We start from the raw sequence: 25,092 nt of genomic DNA on the forward strand, positions 1-25,092 counted from the left end.
TTTTCCTTTACAAATGATTTTATTCATGATAATAATAAGAAGCCTCTCCTCTGATTTTCAAACAGATTAAACTTTTGGATCACGAGGTACATGAAAGAATGGTTAGCCCGTTTTACAATGATCAGAATTTTACGAAGTTATTTTTATTTTTCGCCTTCATAAAATAAAGATTATACTAAGATCCTTTAATTTAAACGAGGACCGTAACTCCGCATGCAAGACTAATAAAAAACAACTAATTTGTGATTGCTACTGTTTAAATTCGTCTAATACCAATATAAATTACTACAGTTAACAGGGACTTGGTAGAAATAAGGTTAATTTCATGGGGCGGCCAATGTATTTCTCCAATGTGTTTTGTTGAGGAATCGGCTTTGACTAAATAATGGTTCTCAACAGGTGGGCCCCGACAATGCTGAAATAGTTGTTAGCATTGACTGATATTGTTTAAAGGCGCACAGTGGAACTTTCCCGGTGGAGAGATGGCCACTTCTCGCTGGTCTCCATAGAGATGTTGCTTTGCCTGGAATGTTTTGGAGTATGACGTTACATTGTTTTTCTGTGTTGATTCCTATGTCGTCTCAGGGAATGTTTTGAGTTTACTGTGAAAGTGAACGGCATCGCCTCTCCACAGATTAGGCCTGTAACTGCTTGTCTCCATGGAGATAGACAAGAAAGACAAGTTTAAAGCCATACTGTTGTTCATTCCAAGCAAAGCGAGCAATAGAGACAAGCAGATGGTGGAAAAGTTCTACACTGCCGCATTAATTTTAAAATACATGTGCCATCAAAATGTTAAAAAGATATTAAAATTTAAAAAACAAAACAAAAACGAATGGGATATATGTGGGCACCGTGATTGAGAACCACGTTCCTAAAAACTAAAATCTAATAAATGAAATAAATGTTTATATCTTTTTTTTTTTTTTTACCTCCAGTGTTCACAATTTCATCAGAATAAAAAGGTCCTTAAAACAATCATTCAAAATACAATGAGAATTTATCAAACAAAATTTTTACCTGCAAAACTATAAACAAGGATCTATTGCAACAGGTTGAATAATACGAAATGTGACAGAAAAGTTAACAGTGGACTACGTGTAAGACTATCTCCCCGTTTTGCTATGTGCTTGTGCCAGTAACCTCCCCAGATTCCCAACACATTTTCTCAATCCAAAATCTTAAAGGGCCAGTACCTGAAAATAATATCCAGATAGCCAGTCTGCATAAAAACTGCTGAGTAGTTTCGATCTGTACAACCATGTTCTGAAATGTGATTCTTGTATACCTTTGCCAGTTCATATTTCAGTCCTTTTGTCCATTCTTTAAAATGCGAACTTTGAACGTAATCCATTTATCCAGCCACTTCCCTCTGACAGGAGGCTACGGTCCATTGGGACCAGAACCTCTCGCCATAAGAACAGTTTCTTCCCCTCTGCAGTTTGTCTCATGAACACTTTATAATATTTGCACAAAACTGGACACTTATAACACCGGTCACTCTAATAAGTCATGTTTGCACTGTTGTTCTGATGCTGCTGTTGTATATATTTTCTACCTTTAAGTACTTCATTTGATTTTTAAGCATATCTTTTTTTTTAACTTCGTGCATGCCCTTATTTGTATTTGTATTTATTCAGTGTGTTTTATGTTTTATGTTGCACTTTATCACCAAAATAAGTTCCTAGTTTATGAACTGTGTTCACAAACAATGGCAATAAAAGGATTCTGATTCTGATTATCAAAATAAAATTCCAAATTGTATATTTTACCCCAACTCCATAACGTATTTCATAAAAGCAGTTTTTTTTATTATCTGGAAACAACTACCTGTGGCTATCCTAGACATTTGCTGTTTCAGTCACGGTTCAACTTGAGATTCAAAAAAAGTGGGCGGAGCTAACAGTTAATTCGTTCAGTTTGTTTTTTCGCTCAAAATCAGGTACTGGCCCTTTAACAACAATATCAGTTTGTGCGGTTATAATGGCATAAGAGCAAAAACTGACCATATACTGTCACTGGCCACTCCTCAAGGTTTAAGTTTCAAATGACGTCATCTGGACAATGTTGAGTTGTTTTCAATGTTATCTGGAATAGGGATGGTTTAACATTATTAGCAATATCGAAAGAGGTCCCCAGATATCAGCATTGGTCTAATATTGAAAATCTTGCTGATATTTGGATGTTTTTTCCCCATCTGTCTGTGCCTGTGTGTCATTCTAAGTTTGTTTCCCAATCACATCAAATTTTTTGATGGAAAATTAGGTAATATTTTTACAAAAGTGAAACGTTAATATGTAAACTTCATTATAACTCAACAAAAAATTGGTCCTTATTATAGATTTTAAAACCTTAACATCAGTCATGGTTATCAGCCAAACCGGTACTAGTCTAGGGGAATGAGGAACTACAACGATTTCACAAGGTACAACTGTTTTAAAGCAGACCTGTTTTGCTTGTGCCGCTCTATAGTTATAATCTAACACCTGTGGATCATTATGTTAGAATTTACACATTTTAAATCACAAAATTAATTTAAAACAACTTAATAAAAGATACAAATCCACTGAATTCCACATTATAAAACTACAGTGTCCAGTGGGAGCTGACGTCGCCATAAATGTCATCACAACAAAGAGCTGTGCAGCTGTCAGCGCCCCCTATGGATAGCTGCACATCACAGTAGCGAGTAGTGGATTTTTTTTTACGTATATCACCGTTTAAGAAAATTAAATTCGAGAATGACGTGGGGGTGTACTGGTCGAGGTTAAACGGGGGTTGATCGGCAAAATGGCATCTCGAAAGACAACTCAAATACGCACGAATCACTGCTAATAGAACTTCAGGTGAGTAAAGGTTGAAAGGAAACAACTATAACATGGTTCAAAGCTCTGAAAAGTCCATTTTGCAGAATAGTTCTGATTTAAAGACAATTGTTCAGTCTATAACATGCATAAAATCAAACAGTAGGTTAATCCTTTAGGTACTTTTCCTCATCAAGTCCAACTCAAAATTGTTTTCCCTGTGAGGATTTCATTGTATTGTCTAGAGATGTACATTTTGGAGCTTTCTACCATGTTATTACACTGTTCCCTCACCAAAAACATGCCTGAAGAGGTTTTATATGTCATCCATGCATGTCTGAGTAATCTAGCGATCTCTCCTGGGCACTGGCTCTATTCGGGGTGACTTAGTGCAAGGGGAGGGGAGGCTCAGAGCATCAAAAACGCAACCGAAAGTAATTAAACTAACATTTTAACACGTTTTGGGGGGAATACTGCCTTTTTTCAAAATAAAAGGTAACATGGTCATCTAAATATGCTATGTGTTAACAATTAATACCCCATAGAAGTCAGCAAAATACCTCGTCTTTAAACCTCATCTTTAATTAACTGGCCAGTGACTGTATATAGATAACCACAGTTGTCTTAAGCTCCTATGTAGTTTCAGTCTGTTTAATCCAATTGAGAAAACTCTGGCACACGGAAAGGATCAGTACGCTCAATAGTAAATCTTTGTTACAATATCATGAAGTTCTACCTTTGTTTCCGAGTACAGTATTCACTCTCACTTAAGGCTGAACCAATAGAAATGAATAGACACGTTATATACAGCAATCACATCATAGTATTTGGATAAAAAAGTTGTAGTCGACTCAAAAAAAGGTTATTTTTGTGCCTTGGCCTATGACTGGGTGGACAAAGCATCGCAGAGGGAAGCATCAACTGCCTATTAGAGCTCCTAAATGTTACATACTGTTAAATATACAACCGCCAGGCAGAACATTACGACCACCGGCTCATAATTCAGTCATTTTAACAACAATCTGTGCTGTGTAGAGTGGTGCCACATGAGGACTTAATCAGGTCTTAACCAGGGCTAAATGAGGTCTAACCCAGGAATAAACCAGGTCTAAACCAAGTCTTAAGCACTTCTGATTGATACTGAGCACTGCAATACCAAACCAGGACTAAACCAGATCTAACCCAGGATTAAACAAGGTCTTAAGCACCTTGGATTGATAAAGAGCATTGCAGACAGACCAGCCAAAATTGTGGTGCTAAACCAGGTCTAAACCAGGTCTTAAGCACTTCTGATTGATACTGAGTAATGCAGACCACGAACACCCAAAATTGCAGTACCAAACCAGGGCTAAACCAGGTCTAAACCAGATCTTAAGCTCTTCTTATTAACACTGAGCACTGTAGATTGGTTACACCCACAATACCGATACAAACGAGACCTTACCCAGGTCTAACCAAGGTCTAACCCAGGACTAAACCAGGTCTTACGCACCCCAAATAGATGCTGACCACTGCTAACCTGGAATACCCCACAAGACCTATACCAAACCTGGACTACCCCATGACTAAGCCAGGTCTAACCCGGTACTCAACCATGTACAATTCAAGACATAACCAGGCCTGAAGCACCTAAGTTAGAAAGAGTGGGAAGACCCTACAAGACCTGCACCAAACCAGGACTAAACTGGCTCAAATCCCAATCTTGTTTCTCCTTTAACAACTTTGCGGACAAAATATTCACTTGCTGTCAGTGATCGTAATGTTTTGCCTAACTGGTTTGTATACAGTAAAAATACTCATCAAGACAACAGCTAGACAAGGAAGTTACCGACTTTGGGTAACCGACAGTTACATAAAAAAACAAAAAAACAAAACGCTGCTTGCCGTCTTCTTCTGATCCAAGATTCGCAATAGTTGAGAAAAAGGCAAAATGAAAAGCAACAACACTAAGGCCACGAGATTTTGAGTAACCCCACTGAACTCACAATGTTTTGTACAGAAGACGTGGTAGCGCTGGCCTAGCATAGCCTACCTTTACTTAGACCAGGACTAAAAAACACTCAAGATTTAGGACTCTTGAATGAGGAAGGGCTGGTCGATGGCCTCTCCACAAAGATGCGCTATTTCCTGATGCAGCAGCAAGTCATGTGACCGCAGCCATCCAATTGGAGTCCAGGAAAAGTTGGCGGCATCGCATGACCACAGCCAACCAATCCGAGTCCAGAAGCATCATAACAGGACGACATCGCTCACTTTTGGAGGCTCGGAAGTTTACAGTTCGAAGCACTGGTGGTTAGTGTTTTATGTACAAGATTTTTCATTTGAACTACTTGGGCCACACCATTACGAAAGCGATATAATGACGACTCTTATTTACACTGCTGAAACTGCAACTGAAGAATTCGAACAGTTTTGAATGCAGTTTCAACTTTCACTTAAGTAATGGTTGCTTACAGTTCAAACCTACCGCCCCAAAATGGTTCAAATACTTTCAACATGACCAAACTCTGTCAAGACGTCCTTCCTCTTCACTAGTACCACCAGGAAAAGATTTAGATTCACAATAATAAAAAGATTTCCGCAAAGAAAAAATAGATTACAAAACAGGAACACTTTTGTAGACAGTTTGTAAAAATTTACGGTGAAAGAAAAAAAAAATTGTAAAAAATAAACAAAAATCAAAGTTTGTCAGTATTCTCTTCTCTCTTGGAGCTGCTCAGGTTTTGTCTATGGCGCGTGCCCCTGCCTCAGCGACGAGGAAACCCTGTGGCCTGTCCCACGTGGATCCAAGATGGCGGCGGGGCTATATGTCAGACGGCGAGGCGTCCCGGAGGTGGGTGAAGGGGGCTCCATGTTGGGGGGGCAGGAGGGGGGTCCTGGGGGTACGGCCGCGGCTCGCAGCACTGAGGGGTCTCCACTTTGGGCACGCTACGGCCCTGGCACAGACGCCGGTGACGCAGCAGCCTGTCAGTCCGTGAGAAGTTCTGAGGGAAAAAAACAGCAGGACTTGTTATGAGAGGTTTAAAGCAGGGGTCACCAACACTGTGCCCGCGGGCGCCATGTCGCCCCCAAGCCCCACATGAGTCGCCCGCAGACCGGTTCTAAAAATAGCACAACTCACTAATGAGCTGCATCTAAAAAAGTTTTTTTTTTTATCACCCTTGCGTTTATATAGATTTAAAAATGACAATATCTTAAACATATGTTCATTATACGTGAAGTTTATATAAGTTAAGGTGAACTTTGACCTACTCACTTCAAAGGTCAGTATTGTGCGCGTGACAAAACCAGTGCTATCCATTGACAAACCAAGGTTTGTCAATGGATAGTGAAAATGGGACACTTTTCCTATGAGATGTAATGATGTAAGTGTCATCTGGAAATTTAACAATTACTAAGATTAGTAAAGTTAAAGTGCTGAATACTGATATCTGTTTCCCTCCTTGCTCATTGTTGATAATTATTTTGAGAAATCATTAATGTGATCAGTGTCTTGCAACGTGATCAGTGTGTTCACATAGATGATTATCATTTATCATTATTAATAATGTTTAACTCAAGGCAAACTGAGAAAATGTGTTATTTCAGAAGAGCGTCTCAAACTGGTCGCCCTTCGTATGACTCAGTGCCCATAAAGTAGCTCTCAGGTTAAAAAAGGTTGGTGACCCCTGGTTTAAAGTATTTTGAAACTCCAAATTGTCAAAAATTGGTCTCGTTTACATATATAGTGCTTCCCAACTTCAGTGCGCGTTACATCAAGGAAGGAGTGTACGCAGACACTGGTGGACTTTCATGATTTTGGATTTAAAATAATGAATAATTAAAAAAAACATGTTGATGAAAACATGCAGCGGTGATGAATGTGATTTAATGGCAAAATCGCTTAAAACAAAATGGACTTTAAAAGGGGGCCTCTACCTGTGATGTCACAATCTTGGGAAATTTGAAACAGTATTTGGTGAGGTTCAGTGGCAAAGAACTTATTTTTAGGATTAGAGATGAAACCAATGTGAGTGACGCAAAATCCAATTTTTAATGAGGAAACAACATTTTATTTTTGAGACTATAAACTCAATTTGGCATAATATGTATTCTTTAAATTAGAAGGTTAGGGTAGGTGAAATAAAGTGATTTAGTTTGGCCCTTGGGGTATCCTTTTTTAACTATAGGAACCTTTACCAATTCTTGTCCATTTAAGATACGTTATTATCCCCCTTAAGAGTATGTTTGTTGAAATCCCTGTGCTCAGACTCACAGTTTATATCTATGTGTATGTTTTATATACCCACTTGGGATGGCACAATAAACAATAATATCAATTATCGTGTTAAAAGGGTCGACAATAATCATTTGTGGGACATTTTATATAATCGTGATAATCGCCAATAAAGATAATCACCAGAATGTGCAGAAAAAAATCTACTTCTCCCTGATGGTCTCTTCTAGATCAGTGTTGTTTTCACTGATAACAAAGTACAGTACTAAAACAGCTGTTAATCGTATTATCATTAATCACAATTATTTTGGCCATGATAATCGTGACACCAAATTTCAATATTGTCTCATTACTAGTGTGTACTATGAATGGGATTCATGATTATATCACGATAATTATTAAAGTTGTTATGGATATTAATAATTATTGTTGTTTTTCTGCACATTCAGGTGATATAATGGAGATTATCTTTGTTGGCGACTATCACGATTGTACAAAATGTCCCACGAATGATTATTGTCAACCCTTTTTATCACGATAAACGATATTATTGTTTATTGTCCCATCCCTAGTCCCCACCTGTGTATACTGTGTGTGTTTGTGTGCAGACCCACCTGCTGGCAGCGCTCGCACTGGTACGGCTTCTCTCCGCTGTGTACGCGTTTGTGCCGCTCCAGGTGGTAGCGCTGGATGAACCGCATATCACACATGTCACAGGCAAAAGGCTTCTCTCCTACAGCACAGGGCACAGGTAATGCATGAGCACGATCGTCCCCAGTTAGTCATAAAGAATCTATTTGGTTTATAAGTAGGGATGGAGATAAGAGTGATATTGGCCGATATGTGGGATTTTTTATAGATTAAGCAAATTCCTCAATATTTAACGCTGATTTTGTCTAAGTCTCTGTGTGACATTCCCAGTTTGTCCTTTAAATCTGTTTAGCAAGTTACAATGAAAACAGAAGAATATAGCGAAAAACATACCAGACCATCCCTATTTATAACAGTTTTAATATATATTTTGAACATTTCAGAAGTGAGTGAGGCCTGTCATCAACTCATTATGTGTATTTCAGAGTGGACTTCAGTGAGTTCTGGTCCAGATGAGCAGCGCCATAAACCAGGGCCGTGTTTGGGTCTGGTTCAACATCCCATCAAATGACATGATGACCCAAACTCGAGTTTGTCGTGGCCTTGTCATGTGACATGTTTACATCAGGTAAAGCTACAGGAGGAAATCTCGTACCCGTATGAGTGAGGCTGTGTCTCTCCAGGTGGTTACGCTGAATAAACCGCATATCACACATGGAGCAAGCAAACGGCTTCACCCCTACACACACAGAGCAGGCAATTAGCTCAACAACAGGAGCAACTGCAGCATTAGCCTAGCACTAGCATTAGCCTAGCATTGGGTAACTCAAAGCAACATTATATCTACAGTATAAACACAGACTGTATGTGCCTGCCACTGTCCACATCAACACCCATGACATACAATGACAAAGACATACATATTCTGTTTCAGTGAATCGACCCAACAACTAATTTAGATCAAGATAAGTTTTCTTCACATTGTAAAGATCAGTTGGCGATGAGTGTGACCTGATGTTAACCCTGTACAATATTTAAAGCCAGGAGGATACATGTGTTACGGTTTACGCTAAGAGTTAAGTTTCTTTTTAAACCGCTCTGATCTGAATGGCTTTAGTTCCTTCATTTGCAGTAGTGCAGCGTGCAGAGGGCAGGACCCGTACCCGTATGAGTGAGGCTGTGTCTGGCCAGGTGGTAGCGTTGGACAAACCTCATGTCACACATGGTGCAAGCGTACGGCTTCACCCCTAAAACCATCAACACAGGATCTCAGAGTCATTCTGCTGTGTGCCTGTCACTAATCACCATTGATGGGCTGTTAACCATTACTATCAAAGTTTACTGTTTAATAATTGAAAGGTAAAAAAGATATTTAAAGCTTAGATTAATTTCCAAATGGTTTAAAATGCAGGGCAGTGTAATTGTCAGATCCAAACTAAACACAGACATGAGCTGATGATAGATCTATGGGTGGTGGGCGTCCCATACCCATGTGCGTGAGGCTGTGTCTCTGCAGGTGATACCTCTGGAAAAACCTCTTGTCACACATGGTGCAAGCGTAAGGCTTCACACCTAAACGCAGACAGCAGGATTACATCATAGTTCTGCCAATGCTCACATCAATACAAACATGTGGGCCAGCTCATGCATGAATAAGCCATTTCTTGTAATTATAAACTATATTACATGCTTTATTGCGTATAATCATTACTGTATATATTTTCACTGTAACTAACACATTAGATTATCCTATGATGCCACTGCTACATCTGACACCTCAGGGACGTCCCACTTTCCCTGTTCTAGTTTGAAGCATATTTGATCCCTCCCTCACCATAAGAGCAAATATAAGCAGTAAAATGAGTCAGTGGGGCCGTACCCGTATGAGTGAGGCTGTGTCTGGCCAGGTGGTAGCGCTGGACAAACCTCATGTCACACATGGTACAAGCGTACGGCTTCACCCCTAAACGCAGAGCAGCAATTACTCACAGTCCATCAGTAACAGGAAGACATGTGAATTCAGTTTATATTGATGGGGTGCTAACCACTTTATCAAATTTATTTTATGCAGGAGAATCCAATAACTGAAGTAAATTTGTACATCCACCACTGGACACACCACATGAGCTGATGGTGCTAAGGAGCTTATCAATGCTCTACTGATATAATATAATAGTATAAATGTATTTGTAAATAGACACATGAAGATCTGAGGCGGCCCATACCCATGTGCGTGAGGCTGTGTCTCTGCAGGTGATACCTCTGGAAAAACCTCTTGTCACACATGGTGCAAGCGTAAGGCTTCACACCTAAACGCAGACAGCAGGATTACAGGGCGCCTCCAGCATTACGCAATAACAACCGCAACTACTGGTTTATAGAGGACATGTTTGATACTGTTATGTGGAACTATGGTCAAAATAGAGTGTACGGACAGAACAGCCTACAGCATGCTCTGGGATTATCACTGAGAATAGATCCTCCAGAGTAAGAAGGCCGAAGCCAACATGGACAAACAAGTGAAACCAGAACTAAACAGATCTGATCACAGAAGGACCGTAGTTTTAGCCCGGCTAAGCCAGACTCCAGGCGCTGTACAGCAAAGTTTGTTTGAAGCTAATTAGCTGAGGTCAAAGCACCTGTGGTTTCAGTGAATTCACTTCTGCACGAGTCAGTTTATGTGCCATGTGCACTACTTGTCAGAATTGTTTCCTTCACATACGCTCATCGCTCACAAAATAAATATTTCATTTGCAGTGCTTTGAGACACCACACTAATACAGTGAAGAGTCTGGCTGTGCCAGGCTAGCACCTTTTAACTATGAGCTACATTAAATCACACAACACATGAACATCCTAAAGCCCCTTCCACAGAGGACGTTGTTTTAATGGCACACTGATGGTAGAGAACAGTTTATGTGACATGGTGCACTCATGTCAAATTGGTGTCGACCAACAGAGCCTTTAAGATCAATCAAACAAAGGATTTGAAAGTGGTCAGTTCTTATTTAAATTGAAAATAGCTCTTGGGGTTTGAGATCACTATGGTGATATTGAACAATACGATATTTTCACTGAGAAGATATAATGAAGCTCATTTACGTTTCAAATGATTGCCTCTACACACCACTTCCTGTGGATACTGTGGTGTAGACTCTTTCCACTGGAGCAGTAATGCACAGGCCAATTTGGATGAGTGTCTGCACTGGCCTACACCATTCAAGGTGGGCAACATCAAATGGAAATGCCAAATCAAGCAGACTAAGGCTGCATGTACCAATAGCAAAGGCCTAAAAGCAATCTAAAACTCAGGCTACACTTGGCATCACTGGCACCAGCCCTGGCACTACTTTGGACCTTTACTCTATGCAATAACTGAGCGATAAAGAATATTCATGAGTCCCTGGCGTCCATCAGTGCCGCTGCGTCCTCTGTAAAAGGGGCTGGTGTGGTATGGAGCCTCATACCAGTATGCGTGAGGCTGTGTCGGGCCAGGTGGTAACGCTGAAAGAACTTCATGTCACACATGGTGCAAGCGTACGGTTTCACCCCTAAATGCAGAACAACAGTTATTTCTGCTGCTGTGGTTCATTACCATAGACTGTACATATACATAGACACAGCTAACCCGCTAGGTGCCTCAGGTGCCTTCTTTCCCCAAAGTCAGCTCTTGCTAGAGTTAGCATCAGGTTTGATAGACAGCTTTTTAGCCTTGCTGCTAAGTACCGGCCATTAGCCAAATCAGCAGTGTAGTCAGAAAGGGGGCGAGTACCTTCAACAACCTCGCTCTTGATTTGCTCTTTAGTTGTACACTCTTATTTCCAAATATGGAACATGGCTCCAAATTAGCCGCCATAACTGCTAGCCGCAATATGCTTCATTTGACTGGAGCCAAGGGCTATGGGTGACGTCACGCTCAGTCCACTTCTACATACAGTCTATGTTAACGACCAATCTCAGGCCCTGGGCTAAGGCACTAAAATGTCTGTATTGAGCCCAAAAGTCCCTCCTGCACAGAATATGAGCTGGTGGTTCATGTTACTGCTAACTCTATAAAGCAGTGTGAGAGCCTGTATAACAGTGGCAGCAGTGATGGGACTGGAGCATACCCATGTGCGTGAGGCTGTGTCTGGCCAGATGATACCTCTGGAAAAACCTCTTGTCACACATGGTGCAAGCGTACGGCTTCACCCCTACACACACAAAGGCTTTAGCACACACAGGGCAACTGCCAAAAATGATCTGAACTTTACTGAAATATCAGTTAGTCAAATGTGAAGGTCAGATTTCCAATGTGGGCTATCTCCAATTTTCCAGTTTTCCAGTATTCTTCCGTAATCATTTTAAATCTTCGCCAACAGTCCAAATTCCAACAATTTAGAAAGTGAAGAAAAGTGGCTCCAAATCCAAATAAAAAATCAGAACACCAAATTATTATTCCTATTCAATTTCCAGCCAAATCAGCCTGAATCGTCCACAGAATTTGCCTTGTGCCTGTGCTCAGAGGCAAGACAATTTTAGGCAGTTGGACAACTATTCAAATCATAACATTCAACACAGATAATGCATTTGTATGTTCCATGTAAACATGCATCAGACACATGTTAAACCTGCAGTTAAAATCATTTTATAACCGATTTACACTTCATTTACGATTCATTGATCAATGTTTGGTAAAGAGTGAAATACAAAGTTTTGAATGTGAAATGACACAATGCCCTGGTGGATACTCATATGAGTTGGACCTAAAGAAGGCAGAGCCTTGGACCACCCAAACATCAGTGAAGGCCTGAGCTCTTCAGTTCTAACTCTGGGAGGGTCTGGAGACAGCATCAAGCTGAAAGAATCCTCCAGAACGTTCAGCTCAGATGCTGAGCTGGGGATGGTCTCACAGGTTCATGACCTGGTTGTCAGAAAAGAGAGGTCACTGTCACTGGGCTCCTACCTCACGTCCAGGGAAGTGTCCTGAGGTGTTCTCGATAAGAAAAGAGACTATGGCAGCAGCACTTAATGACTGCTCAGCGTTCCGTTTCCATCATCAGAAAGTCTGAACTCGTCTGGAGTGATCAGATCCACGGCCTAAATCAGTTCAAAGGGCAAAATGTGCTCCTGCTCTCTCTAGCTGCTGAGGCTCCTGTGGTTCACCGTCTCTGTGTTCAAGTCCCTCTGGCATTGGGCCCAGGTCGGGACTGTTAATGACTTCTTCACACCAAGGAGATAACGTGGCATTAGATTGTAAGCACGAATAACAGCATCGTACAGGAGGAGAGTGTTGGAGCTCATTGGAGTTAGTTCGGATTTGTGAGGTGAAGACAGTGCACTGCAGCTTACCTTTGTGTCCTTTTTACACTCTCGTTCATATCTAAACATAAGTGTGTTCCTCTTCGGTCAAAAGCTAGCTAGTTTACTCCATTTCTCTGATGTCCTCATGTTGCATTCAGGACTTAAATTCATTGATAAAGACGTGTCGAATTTAAGGCCTGTGGACCCAGCTCCAGATCTCGAGCTAGGCTTGGTCAGCACTACCTGCGCTGGAGGATTTGTTATAATTTCATGGGGAAACCGGGGTGACTGGAAGAAAATCATCCAGAGCCACACATAAAGATGCCAGGGAGGGCTAGCCACTCAGCCAGCTGTTTATATGCAATGACCACAAGTGCCACCTGCTGTAGTGACTATTTTGTCTTTGGTTCATTTTGGTCGCTCTGGAGCTGTAGACACGTGAGGAGAGGGACAAAAGTGAGCTGTGGCCCTGACAGTGTGATGGGAATGACGAGACTGTATTGCTGTAAAGGAGCCTTAATGGACATGTCAAAGTAAATCTTGGGTGGAATCAATTATATAAAATAATAAAAACTGGTCATTGTGTCATCCCAAATCCCAAGACTGAATCAGGTTCAAATGAACCTCAAACTAAATGTTCCCTACATAGATCACAAACTCGAGTTTGAAGTAGTCATGTGACAGTAATAACGATGCATGCAATCTGCCCCCTCTCTGAGTCGTACCTGTATGTGTCAGACTGTGGCGCTCCAGCTGGTAGCGCTGGATAAACCTCATGTCACAGATGGTGCAGGCGTAAGGCTTCACTCCTGCAGAGCACAGCACACGTCAGTCCACAGAAACACTCAGTATTATATATAACAGAAACAAGAATAGAAAACATGCACCAAATATAAGTGTTTTCAAATAGAACACAGTCACTTTGTCAGTGGACAGTCTTCCAACAAAGTCCGAGCATTAGCATTTTTAAATAGTACCATACTTAAAGGTACAATAATACATATTTTCAGTAGTACATAATATTATTCAGGTTTGTAGAGGGTGCCTACCAGTATGAGTGAGGCTGTGCCTGGCCAAATGGTATCTCTGGAAAAACCTCATGTCACACATGGAGCAAGCGTACGGCTTCACCCCTGGATACAGGGCCAAACTTTAGCACGACGCACACATTTGAATCTACAGTCTGACCTCTGACCTCACTGTGCTCTACTACATATACTGAAAATACACAACAGCTCCAACTAGTGTCAACGAGAGGTAATGAAAGCATGTACCCGTGTGCGTGAGAGTGTGTCGGGCCAGATGATATCTCTGGAAAAACCTCATGTCGCACATGGAGCAAGCGTACGGCTTCACCCCTGCACACACAGAACACTATCAGACATCATAGGACCAGGTCTGTGCAAACAGTCTAAAGGACCACCTATGTTTCTGTCATTATGTGTCAGAGTAACTGTGGTGAAAACATTTGTGTGAGTTTGAATAAGTCCACTAGAGTCTGAGGCACCAGTCTACAGAGGGCGCTGCTGCGTACCAGTATGAGTGAGGCTGTGTCGGGCCAGGTGGTACCTCTGGAAGAACCTCATGTCACACATGGAGCAAGCGTACGGCTTCACCCCTGTGCAGAGGAGGCACAGATTAGACTCCTGCCTCTGAGGGGGCAGATTAGGGGAGGGGAGTAGCTCACATTCTTTACTTAGATAAGAGTATGGTGCATAGAGTTTAGCTGAGCATAAACACTGATATAAGACAAAATAAATCAGTGTGCACATTTTGAAAAACATCATCTGTCAGTTTACATTTCTAGTTCTGTCATCAGCTGTGAGACTGCGGGGCATCAAAGGACTTCAGTTATGTCAAGACAAGCTCCAACTAAAAACAGGTATGAAGCTACTTGAATGAATGATAAACAAAGCCATAGTCATAAAATGTGGAGTACTGAGTACTATTAGGTAAAAAGCCTAACATATGTGATGATAAAAACATAAACATGATAGTGGGGTACGGTCTCATACCAGTGTGAGTGAGCTTGTGTCTCTCCAGGTGGTAACGCTGGAAAAACCGCATGTCACACATGGAACAAGCGTACGGCTTCACTCCTACACACAAACAGAAATATTAGTCTAGATTCAGGCTTCAAATACTCCAGACGTATTCAGAGTCCAGAGCTGAGGTCAGATCATGTACATGGTGTAGATGCAACAGTTAACGGGTCCGTACCTGATTTTGATTTATTATTCTCAAGACAACAGCTCTTTACATGATGCACTGTTTGGTAAAAGCGGTTATATAAGAAAAAATATATAGAGAAAAAATATCGGGTAATAACTACTACAGAAGCTGCTAGTTGGGTCACTTTTTGTCCAATCAGAATCATATGAAACTGCCCGACACTATTCCAGACACTTGGTTCTCTGTCATGTCGCTATTGAAAATTTTGATGTATCGAATATGGGTTCCCAGATATCGGTCCAGTAAATATCCCATTTTGGTTTCTAAACTGTTGTAATCACAGGATTTACTGGTTAAAGTTGGCCCAATACATCTCATAATATTAACTTTTTTCAAAGCTGTTCTCTAGTTACTTTAAATGATAAATAATGGTTATAAAACACATTTGGATAAGTTTGTGTTTTAAGGAAATACATTATATTTTCAGGCTCAGCCCTGGTATTGGTTGATATCAGGGAAGATTCTTACAGCCAAAGTATCAACATCAGTATTTTTACAGAAAGAGCGGGATTGGTGTAGGCCTGACACGATAGTGACTATATCGCCTTCAATGCATAACAGATGGAACAGTAATTTTATGTACTATGGGGGCTTTTTCTTTGTGCCAGTGGGGAACTTTTTGTAATTTTTCTGTAGTACAATGAGAATTGAGCTGTAGAGGTTTGAAATATGAACTTCTATCTAGTTTCACTGTAGTTAGTTCCTCCCTTCAGACAGCTATAAGGCAGTGTCCAGCAGTAATCTGACCGGAACTGAAGAATTGGTTTGGATGAGCAGCCAAACGTCTTCACTCCTACAACTTTTTGTCCAGTTGACAGATTATATATTTTTCTTTTGCTATGGATCAGACCTGGATGACTGAGGGATTACATAGACAACTTCTCAAGAACTTCTATCTCCATTAAATATATACTAACTAACCACTTGAGTGTTATATTCTTCTGCCTTATGGTTTGGTTTCAAGATTATCATTTATTATCTATATTTAGTCCAGCTATATATGGCACTTCAAAATGTCTTATCGTAACAGGCCTACATTGGTGCATCCCTAAAGCAAATAGTAAGCAGAGATTTGAGAACTATAAGGAAACAACTGCATGGCATTACCCCAGACAGCATAGTAGATAGGACTAAGTGGGAGGGGCTAACAGTTCAAACTAGGCCTGTCACGATAATAAACTTGTTGTTCAGTACATGACAAATGGAACAATTACCGTACATTTAGGGACGAATACTTATGGTGGGGACTTTTTCTTTTTCTTTTTTTTTTTAAGTTTTCTGAAGTTTTAAGCTGTAGAGGTTTGAATAAGTAGCTTCTATAACTCATTAAGTGTTCATTTGTATTGGAACTCATGTTAATTAATAATACTGCACACAGTTTTTTGGGGGGAAAACTTGCTTTAGGGTGGTCGTGTCAATGGCATATGTTCTTCACCAATACCAATACTTTAAAATGTGTTATCACGACGGCTTAGTTCAAACTAAAACATGTTCCTGACTCATGACTTGAAATTTTGAAATCAGGTACAGGGCCTTTAACTGCCAGAGGAGTTCGATGTTAGACTGACAAATGTGTGTGCCATGTTTGCATTTAGTCCTTTGATGTCCACGCAGTTTTATGTAAAAAACAAACATAAAACTGCTCTTATGCCCGAGTAAACACCATTTCAAAGCTGCATTTGTCTGTGTGGGAGGACAAGCCTACTGACATCTCCAGAATGCCAAAGATATTTACTGTGTTTGTGAAATAGAACAATATGGTTTTGTATAAAAAAAAAAGTCTTTCTGTTATGCACTTCCAACAGTCAGACAGAAGAATAGGAGACTTGAAATTGAAACTATGGCTGCAGCTAACAATTACTTTAGTAGTCGACAAGTCAAACGATTTCTATTGTAAATTTTGATTAGAAAACACATTTTTAACCACATAAAAGTTGAAGTATGATGACTGAAGGCTTCTAAACTCTGAATATTTACAAATAAAACATTTATTAAAATGCCTGTATTATGTCATGTTCTGATCTATGTAATTATGTTGTTTCTTTGTCACAAACAGACCTGAAGCTGTGTTTTGTTTCATTCACACATGATTAACACACAAACGCTGCATATTAAAGCTGAGTTTTTCTCTCAAACCGAAAACACTCTGTTCCTCCTTGTAATGTCATGTGGTAATATATCCACAAATATACAGATATCACGATACATAGAAAAAAAACTAGAAAACAACAAGATATCCTATCGAGCTAGAGTTAAATGCCAGGGAGAAGAGGTGGGTTTTAAGTCTTGTCTTAAACTGCATTAAAGGAATTTCAAACCTGGAATTTCCCATCTCTACTGAACAAAAGACAAAAAGCAGCTGTTAACTTGAAAACTACCACTTCACGACATCACAAGGTGGAACAGAGCATTTTGAGCTTTGGAGACAGGCCAATGATAAAGGGTTAGTCAAACAAAACTCCAGGTATGTTTTTGAGGAAGTAACAGCATTATAACATGGCTTAAAGGTCACAAGAGTCAGTTTTGCATAAATATATATAGGACCTTTAACAATGCCACTGTCTCTGTAATAAAAAAGCTCTTTTGAATGTGTTTTAGAGTCTTTATAGTCCAGTTAGCATTTACAATTATCACAATACAGCTATGAGTTCTTAAATAATCAGCTACTCGTGATAAGTTGCTTTAACCTTATAGCCCTAAATGAAACTATACTTGAGAATTACACTGTGATTTATGGTGAGCTCTTGATTCATAATAGTTCACCAAATGTACCACACAAGTTGCTTTTCTTTGTGTGTTTGGTGCAAGAGTTTGTTGGAAATGACTGTCCACAAACCAAAGGAATGTAAATAGAGACAGAGCAGTGTGGTGAACTGGGTACTAAAATATCATATAGTGTATAATAAAGTTTAAAGGGCTCTTACCTGTGTGAATGAGGCTGTGTCTTTCCAGGTGATAGCGTTGAATGAACCTCATGTCACACACAGCACACGCGTACGGCTTCTCCCCTGAACCAGGAGGTCAACAGTTAGTGTCATTAAAAGAGCCCATATGACGCTATTTTCAGATCTGCTATAATGTTATTTCTTCATCACAAACATACACAAACGTGGAGTTGTGTTTCATTTATCTGACTTATCTTTTGACTTCAACTTTATTTATATAGAACATTTAAAACAACTTCAACATAAAGGGTAACAATACGATATCGTGATATTTGGATTATTGTTACATTCCTACTTTCCATAGACTGAGAAAACCCTGTATGTGCCCTTTATCTGCAGGCTAAGGCTCTGGCAACACAGGTTGAGTTGTGATTTTAAGAGCAAAGGCTTTGTTGACATGGCCTGTTGCTAACATCTCTGTAATTACTGGCCCAATCCACAAGAAATAAAACACTGGTATGAGGTTTAATGTATTCTCTGTCAGAATATAATAAATAAAATTGACTTTTTTTTCCCCACAATATAGCCATATCTGCCCAAAGTCTGCTTAGCTGTGGCCCCACTTTTAATCCAAAGATCGAACGGGTCCCCCCCAATAATAATAATAATAGCACACACTCATTTTGAAAGAATATGCACTGTTTTCCTCTCAAATTTACAGGTAAAAAAATACATATTACACTGTCTATGAGCTGACATAAAGTAATACATTAAACAAATGAATGATGTAAGGTTTATTTTAAGATCAGTTTTCTTTCATGCTTGCTGTGTGGACAACCTTTGGGAGCCTCCCTGCGGACGCCATTTTGGGAACCACTGGCTTAATTAAATTCTAGAAGATGAACGCAATCAAGAACTGAGGGGAGGGGCTTACCTGTGTGAATGAGGATGTGTCTTTTCAGATGGTATCCGCTCCTAAACGCTCCATAACAGTGATCACAAATAAAGTTTTTCTGCACTTTTGACGAAGGGCCGTTCTCGTCTCCGTTTGGTCCCTGAAAAAAGCAGATTGTGTTCAATATGTTTTTCAACCAACTCAAATGTGAAGCTAACCCACGCACATAGCTACCTGCCGGCTTTATAGTGTTGTTTCTTCTGTTTTATCAGTAGACAGTGTTGACAGGTAGAACAGCCAATGAGCAACCTTTATTTCCTCATGTTTCTGAGCAAAATGTGTCTTGTCCCAGTACAGATATATTATATAAGCAGCTCTTGAGGTCAAAATAAGCCCAGTGCCATCTAATTATAAAGTGTTGTAAGTGTGTGTTAGCATGCTAGTTGTTGTAGCGTTAGTACGAAGGCAGAACTCCGCTCTGGCCTTTGAAAGTCGTGAAAAGCGCTTATAAACTCATCATGGTGAATAAGTGGCATACATCAGAGTTTAGAAGAGAGTTTTTTTTTAAATTGTGAACACATTTACCCTACCTCCATGTGCTATTTTGACACATCAGATCAGAGGGTAACCTTTAAGCAGAGTTCTTTCATTCCCAGTGCAGTGTTTCCTTGTAACAGAAGAGACTATGGAGGCCCTCTAGTCTAAAAATCTCCCCTGTAGTTTAAAACAACCTAGAAAATATTGTTATCCTAAAATCACGCTTTTGTTGCTCATTTGTATTTTTATTTTTAAAATAAACTATAATTACAAAAAGTGAATGCATAAAGATTTTTAAAAAGAAATTAAGCAACAATGACGTCTTAGTAAATAAAAACAAATCGTTTTATTTACATTATAAAGATTTATATGGGAAAACGGGCGAGAGTAGCTCAGTTGGCAGTTTGTTCACTGATCCGACGGTTGGCAGTTCATATCTCGACATAAACCTAATTGGGAGAGCGGTGAGGTTGGCAGTGTGATTTCAGCTCCCACAGATGAATGCTGTTGTTGTGTCCTTGGGCAAGATGCTTAACCAACCCCGCCCCCAGTGTCTGTGTACACTGGTGTATGAAAGTCTGTGAATGGGTGAGTGATTTCTTGATGTAAAATGCTTTGAGTGACTTGAAGGTGGAAAATAGCTGTACAGCAGAAGGGAGTGAGTGACTTTTCTTAAGATTTGGTGTTTTTTGGTATTTATATCTAAGAAAGTGTAGTCTTGTGAGCACAGTTTGGATCAGATACATAGATAATAGTTTTGAGAGCTTTTGCCACGCCCCCTTTTTAGTTGACTAATCGATCAGCAGGATGTTTCTTTAACTGACCAAGAATTTCTTTAATTGGCCAACAATTTGGCCTGGGATCTATGGGAAACAGTGCCGATGGCCTAGTGCCCTGGTGTTACTGGCTGTTCCTCGTTCGAAACACAACTGCAGTTATTGTGCTCTGTCTCCTCCGCTCCCCTCCCCCCCTCTCTTCTGCACAACCTCCACCCCCTCCGCCATTTTCCCTCCGCTCCTCCCCCCATCCACCCACCCCCACACAGCCACTTCTGCATGCATGAAATCTCTCCCAGCAGACACTCTAACTCTGCTGAACGCCGCAAAACACCTAAGATTCTTAAAGTCTACTAGGAAAAATATGTTTTTTTTCAGATTACAGGTTATGAGGGTTTTTTTTATAGTGCTAGCATGATAAAACGGAAACGCAATGAAGGTAAATTATGTAAAAAAAGTCATATGAAAACTGCTAATAAAAAGATTCTTTGCAAATTCAAATGAAAAATATGCTGCTTTTTACTGGCCAGAAAAGGAGTAAAATTTTATCTGAAACAATAAAACCTGGACACTAAATCATATACTTTTGTCTGTGATGTGCATAGTGTGGAAATAGCCTTTGTGAGTGCAGCAGACTGTTTAGTTTCAGGACTTTTAATTTGAACACCATACGCGGTGTAGTCCGGTGCTGATGTATAAACCACTGACTAACCTTCCCTCCCCTCTCGTCGTGTTCTCTCACTTTACACGGAGGCACAGATTTCCTGTTCTTCTTCTTCAGTTGATCCTCGTTCGCCCTCATATCCTTATCGTCCAGAAGTCGAGGCGTCTGGTACTCTCCTTCCTTTCGGATAAGCTGCGAAAATATTGAATAAATCACTACAATATCTCACACTCTAACACTCACACAAACACTGACATTATTTCACTGCATCTGATATGATATATATCTTAGTGTTAAACGTGTTCTGTAATAAAAGTAGTAGTAACACAATCAGACGATTACTCAAACTACACTCCTGAAGGTTACTTGTGAACTGCTGGTGTAATTAATTCCGATCATAAAACTGAAAGGAATGCAATTCCCGGATTGGTGCTAACCAGAGGCGGACAGCTCATCCCCGATGGAAGGATCATGTGGCTCTGGGGGGGTCGGTCTGGGACTTCTCTCGGTGGGGGGCCATGGCCAAGTGGAGCCATCATCTTCTTGGGCGGTGCGCCCATCGTACTGGCCTGCATCAGGGCCATGCTGGAGAGGACAGCCTCGCAGCCAAGCAGCCCCGCCTGGAGCAAAACAAAAAGAAAACGTAAGAAACCAGATGAATGGATCAACAGGCTACAGTATAATGTTAATATCGTCTGCCAAAGAAAAAATAGTATTCAATATCGACAACATCCTGAGTGACACAATACTGCATTAGTGGTAATGACTTTGGTGTTTAAGACAAACCCATTTCATATGGTCGCGCACTGAGCTGCTGGGCAGATGGGACATGGCTGTGGGGAGTGTGGGCGCAGGGTCATCCACAGAGCGTCAGTCAGGATGGTCAGGGCTCATCTAGTATTAAACTGAGGAGAGGAGGACACAGTCAAACACACACAATAACAACACTAATACAATGGAGGGAATGGAACACATTATCACGATATAAATCCTGCAAGCATGACTTTACTGTAACAAAAATATGACACAAACTTATTAAATACATACTTTATATCTACTAGGCACTAAAGCCTCCCAAACAAAACACTACTCTGAACTCTCACAACCCTAACAGCTGAGATGTCCCAAGCATCCTCAAAAAAATAGGTCTGAATCCATGTGCTTGGTCATGTGTAATAAAGGTTTAATTAATATAAAATGTACTGATGAATGTCTGTACAAACGAGAGAAGGGAACATAGACTCATGGAAGAATTTAACAAAACATTATAAAGGCAATCAACAAATAATGAAGTGCGAGGTTAGAATGAGTGAGTTAGTGTGATAATTCCGTGTATCTGTGCAGGTTTTCTCCTCTTATGTGGGCTTATGCAGCAGTAGTAACAGCTCATCGATGCGCACTGGCGGCTACTTTAGCTTTAGTTGCTTGGATCAGCTCTAACTGCTACTTTTAGGAAACAAAACTGCATCCTTCATCATTTGTGCATGTCTGTACTTCCACACGAGACTATAAACGTGCCTCAACCCCCCCTCTGCGCTTGTTTTTAGGCATAAAACCACAGAACAGAGGCTGGGGTGAGTTAGCTGCTCGCTGGCGCCCTCGCCCACCTCCACATCAACGGCAAACAGTTGAAGCTACACTTGTTTAAACCCGTCTGGATGTTGTCTTAAAGCATCAAAAACACTAAATTTTGCATAGAAGAATAGCAGTCAGGCTTTACTAGAAAAAAATGCACGTAAAAAGAGCTAGGTGGTGAAAGATTGTGCGATAAATGCATTCGTGATGGCCGCCCGCCTCCCCCTCCCAGAGAAGCTAGCTAGCATTTGTTAGCATGCTAGCACTGCCTAACTGACGCTGTTTTATTCACTAAAACACTTTCGAGATTTAACCAGTTGAACGCGTATGTGCCGTTCTGATAGACAGACAACTGGATGCATAAATAAACACTAGTAAAATGGAATATTCCTGATAAATAATAAAAGAGTGCTGTGTACCTGAGCGCTGTCGTCGGCCGTGGTTTTCTTCAGCGCTAGTTTACAAACAGAGGAAACGCCACAGGAAGCTCCACTCCCCCACAGCCCTCACAGCTCAGCCCCGCCAGGCCCTCCGCACACAGGCGCATCTTCAGCCGCGCTCCGGCCCCTGCTACAGACCCACACAAACGGACACACGGACGGACTCTCACACGGGGAGAACCACCGAGGAACCAGCCCTCTGCGCCGGGACCCAGGTCTGACGCGAGATATACGGGTTTTTTCTCTCGATTTGTGCAGAAGATGGCTCCGTGTCTGCGCAAGAACGAGACCGAGACGAGGCCGAGACGAGAAAGGCGCTGCAGTGGCGGAGGTCAGCCTGCAGAGGGCGACAGTACTCACGCACAAAGCATTAATAACACAATAACACAATAATACTGCTGTTAGAATGTGGTCAGGGTGGCCCTAGCTTTCAGGGAGACCCTAAGATGAATCCTATATTCTGATTAAAACCAGATTTAGTCACGTTTTAGTTCAAAATTTGATATAGTGTCTGTGTAACTTGCAAGTTTACACACACACATAATGATTTTGTTATGATTCCTAGCATATTATGAGGGCTGGCCCTAGCTTTCAGGGGGCCCTAAGCAGAATTTGTCTCTGGGGCCCCCAACAGCGGATGCCTCCTGGCTCAGCTGTTGGTGATTCACATTTGACAACATTATGACTCTGCTCTGATCACTTTGACCAATTATATTTGTATTTATATGACCAACATCAGACTGAAACATCCAGCATGTCACAACTACCACAGTCACAAGAACAGTGGACAAACATATAAGAGGGGTCAGGATTTTTTAAATTCTAGACATTTTTCTGGTGGATTTTAATGTGTTCCAGTTGGCGACAGGGGGCTTAAATTTACATTATAAAGGGTCCTTGCACCAGTGTAAATATTTAGCTGCCTTCATCTCTGCCCGGCTCAAAAACAAATGTAGCAGCAGTAGATATTTTGCTACTATAGATATAAAACAAATGTAATTGTTTTAGAGGGATATTTAGGCTGCTGCAAACACACAATCCCTGTGTCCAATAAAACTTTATATATTATTTTCAGTATAAATGTATGAGCTCTTGGGGCCCTCTGGTGACCTTGGGGCTCTTAGCAGCTGCTTAGTCTGCTTATAGGCTGGGTCGGCCCTGACTGTGGTGGACATGGGACACGCCTGTTTACACTTTAGAGAGGAGTAGATCATTTACAAATGAAGGTGCAATCGTGCAGCTCAAATTAGACTTCACCACAAGTAAAATGTGTTACTGTATATAGGCCTAAGGTGTTATTTTTAATGTGAACTCCCAGCATTGTTATGTAGACACCTGATATTTTATTCCGGACCTGATATGTGTCCTACTACAAGTATGCAGATGACGCTCAGATCTATGTCTCACTGACAGCAGGTTAATATGGACCAGTGGATTCACTCTGCCACTGCATCCAACAGATCAGTGTGTGCATGTGAAACAACTTTCTCCAGCTAAACTCAGACAAGACCAAAGTCATCATCTTTGGCCCACAGAAACATAGAGAAAGTGTCAGCAGTCACCTCCAGTCTCTCTCTCTAAAATCTTCAAATCAGGCTAGAAATCTAGGGGTAATAATGGACTCAGACTTGAACTTTAACAACCACATCAAATCAATAACATCTGCAGCTTTTTACCACCTAAAAACATTGCAAAAATCAAAGGTAAACTGTCAAAACCAGACTTAAAGAGACTTATCCATGCATTTGTCTCCAGTATGTTTGACTAATGTAACGTCCTGCTCACTGACCTCTCCAAACGAGCCTTAAGACAAATGCAGTACATCCAGAACACTGCTGCTCGGGTCCTAACTAGAACCAGGAAGTACTTCACACACGTGTCCTGTGCTCAGGTCTCTGGCTCCTGTGGCTCAGAGAATAGACTTTAAAGCAGCTCTGCTTGTGAACAAGTCTCTCCATGGACCAGCACCAAAGAACATCTCCCACATGTTAGTGCCATATGAACCAGGACTAAACCAAAACTAAACCAGAAATAAAGCATGACTAAAGTAGGACTAAACTAGGACTAAACCAGGACTAAACCAGGGATAAACCAGGGATAAACCAGGACCAAAGCAGGACAAAACCACGGCTAAAGCAGGACAAAACCAGGACTAAGCATAAACTAAACCAGGGCTAAACCAGGACAAACACAT

General features: G+C 40.8%; 1 protein-coding gene across 24 annotated transcripts; it reads right to left on the bottom strand.

Annotated features, from left to right (window-relative positions):
* Nucleotides 1-23,202, bottom strand: znf740a (zinc finger protein 740a). Of its 24 annotated transcripts, none has more exons than XM_033966557.2 (20): nt 22,878-23,202; nt 21,670-21,788; nt 21,321-21,503; nt 20,962-21,075; nt 18,946-19,066; nt 18,051-18,134; nt 14,910-14,993; nt 14,429-14,512; nt 14,169-14,252; nt 13,944-14,027; nt 13,620-13,703; nt 11,721-11,804; nt 11,079-11,162; nt 9,837-9,920; nt 9,491-9,574; nt 9,100-9,183; nt 8,775-8,858; nt 8,267-8,350; nt 7,635-7,753; nt 1-5,788 (listed from the first exon to the last, which is right to left on the bottom strand). In XM_033966557.2, exons 2-20 carry the CDS (start codon nt 21,712-21,714, stop codon nt 5,615-5,617), a joined length of 1,848 nt encoding a protein of 615 aa, XP_033822448.1. In that variant the 5' UTR covers nt 21,715-21,788; nt 22,878-23,202; the 3' UTR covers nt 1-5,614. The 24 variants fall into 24 exon arrangements, with proteins under 24 accessions (XP_033822448.1, XP_033822447.1, XP_033822451.1 ...); XM_033966556.2 differs by having other exon boundaries at nt 20,932-21,075; XM_033966560.2 differs by lacking the exon at nt 14,910-14,993 and having other exon boundaries at nt 20,932-21,075.
* Between the last annotated feature and the right edge of the window lie 1,890 nt (nt 23,203-25,092).

The sequence above is a fragment of the Periophthalmus magnuspinnatus genome, chromosome 5 (assembly GCF_009829125.3).
Source record: "Periophthalmus magnuspinnatus isolate fPerMag1 chromosome 5, fPerMag1.2.pri, whole genome shotgun sequence".
NCBI classification, from domain to species: Eukaryota; Metazoa; Chordata; class Actinopteri; order Gobiiformes; family Gobiidae; genus Periophthalmus; species Periophthalmus magnuspinnatus.

Bases quoted from the DNA above. Each gene is read 5' to 3' on its own strand.
- znf740a (XM_033966556.2), bottom strand. From the start codon at position 21,714: ATGTCCCATCTGCCCAGCAGCTCAGTGCGCGACCATATGAAATGG. The intron at 14,513-14,909 runs GTATGAGACCGT...TCCTCTGCACAG, and splicing joins ACACAAGCTCACTCACACTG to GGGTGAAGCCGTACGCTTGC. The intron at 9,921-11,078 runs GTATGAGGCTCC...GTCTGCGTTTAG, and splicing joins ACACAGCCTCACGCATACTG to GTGTGAAGCCTTACGCTTGC.